The 10,124-nt window shown below is 38.4% G+C and overlaps 1 protein-coding gene across 1 annotated transcript in view; it reads left to right on the top strand.

Annotated features, from left to right (window-relative positions):
- The window catches only part of APOO (apolipoprotein O), a 54,072-nt gene extending 49,382 nt beyond the window's left edge, over positions 1–4,690 (top strand). Inside the window, exons 8-9 of the mRNA XM_033116813.1 lie at positions 1,358–1,423; positions 4,440–4,690. Of these exons, the coding sequence (XP_032972704.1) occupies positions 1,358–1,393 (36 nt within the window). The 3' untranslated portion in view covers positions 1,394–1,423; positions 4,440–4,690. The remainder of the gene's footprint in view (positions 1–1,357; positions 1,424–4,439) is intronic.
- The last annotated feature ends 5,434 nt before the right edge of the window (positions 4,691–10,124 follow it).

The raw sequence follows: 10,124 nt of genomic DNA on the forward strand, positions 1-10,124 counted from the left end.
GCCCCTAACTCCCCTCCTATCTAGTACCCTGTTTCCCCGAAAATAAGACCTAGCCGGACAATCAGCTCTAATGCATCTTTTGGAGCAAAAATTAATATAAGGCCCAGTCTTATTTTACTATAAGGCCCGGTCTTATATAGTATAATATAATATAATACCCAGTCTTATATTAATTTTTGCTCCAAAAGACGCATTAGAGCTTATTGGCCGGCTAGGTCTTATTTTCAGGGAAACACGGTGACCATTCGTTTGTTCTGTGTGTCTGTGAATCTGTTTCCGTTTCATATGTTCATTTATTTTGTTCTTCAGATTCCACATGTGAGATCATATGGTATTTGTCTTTTCTCAGTCTGACTTATTTCACTTAGCATAATACCCTCTAGGTCCATCTACTCGTATGTTGTCACAAATGGTAAGATTTCATTCTTTCATATGGCAGAGTAATATTCCATTTTATATATGTACCACCTCTTCTTTATCCAGTCATCTAGTGATGGGCATTTCGGTTTCCATGTCTTGGCTATTGTAAATAATGCTGCAGTGAACATAGGAGTGTAGATATCTTTTCAAATTAGTGTTTTGATTTCTTTGGATAAATACCCAGGGGTAGAATTGTTCAGTCATAAGGTAGTTTATTTTTAATTTTTTGAGGCACCTCCATACTGTTTTCCATAGTGGCTGTACCAATTTGCACCAATAGTGCGCAAGGGTTTCCTTTTCTCCACATCCTCGCCAACACTTGTTATTTGTTGATTTATTGATGATAGCCATTCTGACAAGTGTGAGGTGGTATCTCATTTTGGTTTTAATTTGCATTTCTCTGATGATTAGTGATGCATCTTTTCATGTCTATTGGCATCTGTATATCCTCTTCGGAGAACTGCCTACCCAGGTCCTCTGCCCATTTTTTAATTGGATTATTTGGTTTTTTTTGGTTTTGAGTTGTATGAGTTTTTTATAGATTTTGGATATTAACCCCTTATCAGATGTCTCATTGGCAAATATCTTCTCCCATTTAGTAGGTTGTGTTTTCATTTTGTTGATGGTTTCCTTTGCTGTGCAAAAACTTTTTAGTTTGATGTAGTCCCATTTGTTTACTTTTCCTTTTGTTTCCCTTGCCTGAGAAGATACATCAGTAAGGATATTATTAAGTGTAATGTCTGCAAGTTTACTTCCTATATTTTCTTCTAGGAGTTTTATGATTTTGGGTCTTAAATTTAAGTCTTTAACCATTTTGAGTTTATTCTTGTATATAGAGTAAGAAGGTGGTCCAGTTTCATCTTTTCGCATGCATCTGTCCAGTTTTCCCAGCACCATTTATACTAACTACTAATATTCTTACTTTCTGTTTTACAAGTCAGGAAATGTGAAGAATTCACCTGGAAATAAGTAGACTACTCCACGCTCTGCCTATTTTAATCAGGTAAAGAACAGGAAAACTCTGTGGTTATTTTCAGCATTGTTAGCACCAGCCGAAATGAGTTGTCTTTAATTAACTTTATTTAATTATTTCTAAATTAATTATAAAAATAATTAATTATAGAAGTTTCAGCTTTATATGGAAACATAAGCGTCAGGACGATATTTCATTTCATCTTTAATTTCTGGGCTTAAGTGCCATGACTTATATATAATTGTGTTTGTTCTTGAGATGTCCCTGGGGTTTTCAGACAAGCTAGAACTTGACAGTTGTGATTTGTCTACAAAACTATTCTAAACAATTGAAAAAGTGCCATTATTTCTTAGGTTTATTTTTTTCAAACAACACTTCACTGTAGTAAGCACATTTGTATTCATCTAATAGTCATTCAGTAAACATTTGTTGAATGCATGACTGTTGTAGAGAAGCTCAAGGTTATATAGAGATATTATCATGAGTGACAGGGAATTCATAGGTGTATTATTCTTTCTTTAAAGATTGAATAACCAGAGGCTGGAGAAATTCAGGATGATAACAGATGAAGTCAGAAAATCAGTTTGATTTCTTCTGATCTTTTACTCAATTCACTGTTTATTTTCATTCATTTGTTTAATATTTATTCATTGAATACCTGCTAAGTAAAAAACACTAGTTATATTAACATTATTTTGTGTATGTATTAAAAATTATATAGTAATCATGGTATATCCATACAGAGGAATGTTATTATGTATCAATAATATTTAATTGCTTGGGAACATGTACACAATTAATATTAAATACAGGGGAAAAGGGGTAGTATGATGCATTTTTAGAGAGGATAAAGACCAAGAAATACAACAAAATATTTAAGTAGTACCCCCTTATCCACAGCTTCACTTTCCGTGGTTTCAGTTGCTTATGGTCAACCGTGGTCCAAAAGTATTAAATGGAAAATTCCAGAAATAAACAATTTACAAGTTTTAAATTGCATGCTGTTATGAGTAGTTCCACGGAATCTTGCACTGACCTACTGTGTACCGCCCAGGATGTGAGTCATCCCTTTGCCCAGCATCTCTACAGTGTACCTATAGCACGATAAGATATCTTGAAAGACCACATTCACATAGGTTTTATTACAGTATATTGTTATAATTGTTCTATTTTATTATTAGTTATTGTTGTTAATTTCTTACTGTGCCAAATTTATAAATTAAACTTTTTCATAGGAAGTTTATGTCTAGGAACAGGCATAGTGTTTATAGGGTTCAGTGCTACTGTGTTTCCCTGAAAATAAGACCTAGCCAGACCATGAACTCTAACGCGTCTTGTGGAGCAAAAGTTAATATAAGACCTGGTCTTACTTTAATATAAGACTTACTTATAATATATAATGTAATGTTATATAATATAATATAACATAATATAATACCGGGTCTTTTATTAATTTTTGTTCCAAAAGACGTGTTAGAGCTGATTGTCTGGCTAGGTCTTATTTTCAGGGAAACAGGGTATCCGCGGTTTAATGTATCCGTTGGGGGTCTTGGGACATATTCCCTGTGAATAAGAGGGACTTCTGTATATATCTTATTATGGTAGGATTATGGATGATTTTTATATATTTTTCTTTTATATAACTTTCAGTATTTTGAAATTTTCCGCAATGAATATGAATTTTGTAATTTTTTTGTATCAATGTTACATTTATTGTAAATGATGGCTGTTATTTAAAAATCATGAAAGCCCTGGGTTTGAAGTTTTTCTTTCTCAAGTTGTCTCCATGTTTTTGGAGACCCAGAGAGCTATATAATCTTAGAATTTGAAAGGGGTCACCTGGCACAATTTCCAGCCTCAAACATAAATCCCAGAGATGCAAATAAGATCTGCCCATTGCGTTTGACTGATAGGTCTCTTAAGTCCCTTTTAAACTGTAATAGTTCCTTCTCCCTCATTTTTCCCTTGTCATTTATTTGTTGAAAACCTGGGCTTATTTGTCCTTTAGAATTTCCCATGTTGTGGTCATGGCTGAGTACATCCATTTAATGTCATTCTTCTTATTTGTTGGTTTCTCTCTTCCCTACATTTTCCATAAACTGATAGTTGGATCTGAAGGCTTAATCAGATTTAGGTTAAATTTTTTCGTAAGAGTACTTCATAGACAGTGTTATGTTTAGCTATGTTGAATGAATGAATGGATTTGCTGTTTTTTTTTTTAACTTAGTGTATTGTGCACATCTTTCCCTGTTGGTACTTACAGATCTATCTCATTCCCCCTTTAGCTGCGTAATAATTTACTAGTATGGACTACCATGATCTATTGAATCCTAATTAATGTACGTTGTTTCCAGTTTGTAATTTTTAACAATGCAGTAAATCTATTAAATTCTTAGAGAAGTCCAAAACAGATTAACAAACTGAGACAGAAAAGGTAAGCTAGTGATTGACATGTTTAATTTAAGAATTTTTGTTTTTTTCTTAAAAGATCAAATGAGTAGTCACTTAAAATTTTTATAAACCTCTAATTACTAAGTAGATTCATTACATATTAGGAAAAAAGTTACGTGGAGAAGAGCTGGTTTGTCTTTAAATAGCTGTATGCCTCATTCCAGAAAAGAAGGATGGGGTGATCTGAGGAAAGGTGTACGTCAGGCTGACAATGGTATAATCACGTTCTCCTCCAGCAGATGGATAGAAATGTGGTTGTTTGGTTTTCAGAAGGGCTGATAGAAGGGCTGATTTAGGCATCTTTTATTTATTCATTCATCCATCTGTTTAATTATGCTCAGATGCACAGCCAGTTGAGAATCTGAATGTAGTATTGATGAAACACAAAACCTCCCTGGTTTTCAGTTGGCCCATCTGTAAAATGGGAACAATTGCACTTTTCTCTGGCTCCTTATGAGCCTCATGGTCATATAATGGTAATGTAAATATTTGATACAATTTCTCTCTTTAAAACTAAAGAATTTTCAAAGTGTAAAATTTTAGAGTTTTTATTTTTTTCTGGCACATTTTCCTTATATTTTTCTTTTTGTTTCAGTTATAGGTAAACATTGGAAACTCCATGCAGTAAGCCAGTATTTCTACAGCAAAATGGCAGAGAAGTCAGTATTGAATGTAATAAAACTGGCTTTCTTCTTCAGGAAAAACTATACTTGTTATCTTGGGTGATGCCATATTACAAGGGGACTAATCAGAAATCCTTTCACCTAGAGATAATGTACAAGCCTTAGAACTCCTTGTTCTTATGTTGCTATTTATGTACACAATTAAAATTCCAAGTTAAAAAAAGTTGTCTTTTTGTGTGTGTGGATATTATGGAGAGTACAGTTTAAGCGTATCTGGTGCTTGTGCGGGGTGTGTGTGTGGTGTGTGTCTCTGAGTATATACGTATGGAGGGTATGTGTAGTATGTATGTGGTATGTCTGAGTGTACGTGTGTGTGTGTGTGTGAAAACCATTTCCTCTCAGGGCAGTATCAGCTGGCAATTTACAGAGTCTGTACCCCACAATAGAATTGAGTTGAGAAGAGTTGCTCTGGAACTGAGAGACGATGCTTTGATAGCCTGAACAAGGAACAAAATCTGTAAGTAATAGTCTGCCCCACACTGATGAGAAGACATACAAAAGGAAATAGTGACTGGGCCCCCTTGGGTGCTGTTGCCTCCCAGCTTGTACAGAGCATCCGGCTCTTGAATGCCAGTGGGAGAGGCATAATGAAATAGGCTCTGTCCTCTGCCAGGGGAGGAATGCTGTGTGGTTGTGTGTGTGGCTTCTCTGTATGTGGGCCTTGTATTCGCCTTTGTGGCCCCTGAATGCACAGCTCATTGAACTCCATATTCCCAAGAACAGTAGGAGCCTCTTTTGACTTGTCAGCCAACCAGGAGAGAGGGTGGGGCAACAGTATGTGAAAGAGAATTGAGAATGTCCAAATTTCAATCAGATTTGGAAATTAACAGTCATATTAATATAGGATCAACTTAATTACTGATTGTTGATCTTCCAGAATTGATAGCAGTTGGTAAGATAGCAATACATAAATGGAACACGCACATGTTAGTGTTAAATACATTCGATAGGTTCAAAATGGCAGGAACGGTGCCAGCATTGTTACTGGATTAATGAGCTGAGGCAAATTTGTCCCTAGGATAATCCCACTAGTGACCCAGAAATCTTTTATTTCCTTGTATGCTGAAATACTTGAGTTACTCTACCATTTAAATATATTAAAGCTGTGCCTAAATTATAATATCATGATAAATATACTATTATTATTTCAGGCCTTTCTCATTGGCATGGCTTCCTACATCACCTCAAGCAAGTAGAGGTTCCACAAGTTTCCTCGTTCTTGAAATTGCTTGATCTAGAGAAGATGAAGAAATGGCCCACACCACAGCATGCCCTGGGGACCATTAATCAAAAGATATTTGAGTGCCTCCTGACTGTAAGCTATTACTTCCCCTTTTTAACCCTTTATTCAGTATTTAAACATCTTCCCTCCTCCAAGGGGCATGTTGGGGTGGGGAGATCATAGAGTCTGGTCCTAGTAGTACCTGGCCCGTATTTAGGACTGTAGGGGACTCACCTCCCAGCCAAGGTAAGTCAGTTGCCCTTTATACTATAATATTTTCCTTTTGCAGTTGTTTGTATCCAGTGCTGCTTTTTTATACTTAACTCTCTTTGCATGCCATCCATGAACCCCAAACTGTAGGAATGTAAGATTTACATATCATAATATCTTGCTTTTCTCTAGCTCTTCATACTTTTCAAAGTGCTATTTTATGTCTTTCCTTCCTTGGCTTATTCCTGACCTTGGTATGCTTGTACTGTTTTTCTCTGTCCTGAGCTAATACTCTCTACTTAATATTTACACTTTTTATTGTTTCTTATGACCATTTGTCCTTATAATAAAACTGTGAGTCTCAACCCAGTTTGTGTGTAACTTAATGTAGTGCAGGGCGGCTTGCTGGGTATCCTGCCGACTACACCAAGTGTCATGCGGGACGGCCTGCAGGGTCTCCGGTCCCGCTCCCCACATAAGAATGCAGGACATGGTGAGGCCAAAAAGGAACACCCACGGAGCCATAGGTAGGGGAGTCATACTACTATACTCTCGCTGGCGGCTGGGTTGGAGAAACAGGAACCAGGAGCAACACAATTCTCAACCCTCACTGCGCCGCTTGCAGGCTCAGCCACCATCTTCTTGCTCGCCCCCATTTTTCTTCTAGCGTAGCCACGGCAGTTATATTAGTGGCCAATGGCTCACTGGTTACAGCTGACGGCCAACTAGCCACAGCTGATGGCCATTTGATCACAGTCGATGGCCATTTACTACCTGAGCCAGCACCTTTCTATGTGAGGCCGAGAGCCTGGAAACTGCTTTTTGGGGCTCTGTCCCCACACTTAATCAGCATAGTTCTTTTTGAATAACTTTGGGGACTTTGGAGGGAATGTTCTCTGCCACGCAGAGTGATTGCAGCTCCTCTGAAGAGACAGATGTGGTGTGCTGTGTTCTGTGATACTGCGGTCGTTGGTTGAAGTCCCAAGATCATTTTTGTCAAAAGTCAACATTTAAAAGCAGTTGCTTCAGTGAGAAGAAAAAGGGGCTCGGAGCACCAAAGAATGTTTTCATCAGTCTTCTCGCCTGTTTCACCCCTAGGGACAAAATCAAAAGAGTAGTGGTAGATAGAAGAACCGAGGCCAGCTGAGGGACACCCACCTGGGAAGTGGAGTAGCAGGTGCCTAGGCCACTGGGTCCACAGTTTTTGTCCTAACTGCTGTGCTGGACCCGAGCCCAATAGTGGCCCATGTAATGCAAAGCACTTCCCTGATGGATCAATGACGTGATATCCAAATGACCTAAAGAAAATTAAAAATATGGGAAAATAGGCTTGCTTGTGGTTAACTAGCAGATCAATGACAGTTAACATTAGGCCATGTAGTGAATATTACTGATTTTGATTAGTTTAAAGGTAAAAATTCAGAATCCTTGAATTCAGCAAGAAAAGAAAGATTCTGTTCTCCTCATTGTCCTGTTTTATTGAATGCACTTTGCACTGATCTTTTGCAGAAGGCTTGGTATTTAGAGAAACATTTCTTTGTGACTAGCAGTATTCATGTTCATTGTGTAAGCTGAAGGATTTACCCTGAGTGTAAAAGTTTTCATTTTTTAATTCAGTGCACCTTCCAGTCTAATGCAAAAACCACTGTCAGAGGGACCAGCAATATATTACAAATATACTAAACTCTCATCCAAGGCTTAATTTTAATTAAAGATAAGTATTTGGAATAATGGCTTTGTTCACTCCTGGTTGAAAGAAACTTGCTTGAGGTTTTGGTTTTCACCCTGTGCACCTCCTTCTGATAGGTTCAAATTTCAAATCAGTAATTAGCCAGCACATACTTCTAAAGGTACAATTAGGTCAAACTCCAGACATGACTGAAGTTCAAGCTTATTTATGTTTATGAAATGATAACAAGTAGATTTCTGGGTGGAGAAAAGGTTTGTTTTTCTAAGGCAAACATTTTGCTATTTCACATTTTGTTCACTTAGCAGTGCTGAATGAGCCGTCTGTATTCCACATTTCAAAGCCTTTGTCTTCTCCATCCACTCTAGAGCTTTGTTGTTGGCCTTTAGCTATGGCTCTGGAAGGCAAAAGAACAGCGAAGGAAGTGACTCTTCTCCCTGCCTGCCTCCCACCTGTGAAATAGTCTCCATACTCAGTATTCGCAGAGTCAGTCTGTAAACTCTGTCCTCTCAGGTACACCTTGGAGGACTCTCCCTTCAGTGCTGGCCTGTGTTAGGAGTGGACAGGACAGATGGGAGAAAAAGTAAAAGGCAAACATGGAGAGAAATACAGGATTCAAACACTGCTCCCCACACTCAAAAGTGAAGACCCAGTGAATCTCTCGAATGCTTAGATGGTACAGTACTGGGATTTTGTTAGTAACCCCAAATTCGTGTGTGGTTGGAGGAATGATTTTAAATGTTTTATTCACGACAGGGAAAATAATCAGCTTTTAAATATCAGCCATCCAATTTATCTTCCATGTCTCTTCTAAATGATGAGAAAATGGCCTTTGGGTAATGATACTGTCAGATAGTACATCACTTCCTCCTGAAAGCCCTGGAAGAGAAGAGGAAGGGGATTCTGAAGATGGCATTGGCACTCAAGGTGTGAAAGGGAAGAGGGAAACAATGGGACTCGTTCGTTTTTTGCAGTAGACTTAGTGAAACTGGTTGACTCTTGAAACCCTGTGCCCATATCACACTGACGCAAATACAAATAACAAAAACATTTTAAAAAAAATTCTAAGAAAAGCAAGGAACTTAATATTATGTCTAATTTACTTTGTAAACTTTGGTTCCATGTGTCAAATGGGGCCCCTCCTCTAATGAATGCAACATGATACGTTTCTCCTCATTTTTAAAAGTTTTAGGTTACGGTGTGTCTTTGTATCTCTGGCATTTGGGGGATCATACCTCTGATTCATTTTCTGAATCCTCCATCAGGAAGGAAACCCTCACTTGCGCAGGAGGGAGGCTGTGATCTTTTGGGCGGCATGTTCCCTGGGCCTGGCAGTCTGGTGGTTTCCAGGAAGGAAAGCAGAGGCTGCTTAGTGCCTTGTTAGCCTCACATCGCCATCGACGCTTCAGAACCGGAAGTGGCTATGGTGCTCCCGGGGCCTTCCCTGCTTCGTGTACCCCACTTGCCTCTCTAGATGAGGGTGTGGAGGAAAATGTGTGTCCTTTCTGCACCTCCCCACTATCCTACCAGGCAATATTTTCCACTCCTCACTTTGTGTTACTGGCTCTTTGTGCTCCCTTTGACCTAAAGATGCTTAAGTTAATACTAATAGATTTCTTTGTGTGATTGCTGTTCTCCCCTTGGGACACCTTCTGTTCTTGTTACTCCTTTCTAGGCCGATGTGAGATTTAGGAAAAGCTTGCACCCTTGCAAAACATTTTTACCTTGTTTGTATTCCTGTTGAATTCACCACGACTCTTACATTTCTGAAGAACTGAATTTCCAGACATGAAAAACTTACCTCTGACTCCTGGATCACTTTCTAGATTTCTTAAGGCCTCATACATGTTCTACCCTTGTTAGCAGACACGTGATCTCTAGTAGACGATAATCTCCTGAGACCAGGGCAGATATCTTTCTACTTAGTGTAGCCATGGTGCCGACCTAATGCACTGATGTGTACGTTGCAAAGTGTGTGCTGAGTGAATTCTTTAAAGTTCCAAATTGCGTTACAGTTTGGTTTTAGTCGAGCCTTCAAGGGTACCCATAGGCATTGAATTTGTTCGATTGCCACCAACCTGAGAGTATATGTCCCTGTATTTCTGACTTCCAAATCTGAAAAACAGAGGAGGTTGGGCTCGGTGCTCTGTAAAGGCCTTCAATCTCTGTGACTTTTCCCCCTTAGATTTATTAAGCACCCATTGAGTGCATAGTGTAGATATTCTGTTATGGTGGGCAAGGGGGAGAAATACAGTTTACAATTCAGATGTGAAGACAAAGCAAGTACACAAAACAATCAGAATAATTACAGGGCAGCAGCATCATAACATACAGATTAACTATATGATCGTGATTCCAATATTGGTCTTGTGCGAAGAAGCACCCAAGGATATTTATGTAAAACACGAATATAATGTACCTAGGCAATGGATTTACGTTTTTTTGTATACACTAACTTTTTTAGAGAAGGAAGGAAAG

This window comes from Rhinolophus ferrumequinum, chromosome X (genome assembly GCF_004115265.2).
Source record: "Rhinolophus ferrumequinum isolate MPI-CBG mRhiFer1 chromosome X, mRhiFer1_v1.p, whole genome shotgun sequence".
NCBI lineage: Eukaryota > Metazoa > Chordata > Mammalia > Chiroptera > Rhinolophidae > Rhinolophus > Rhinolophus ferrumequinum.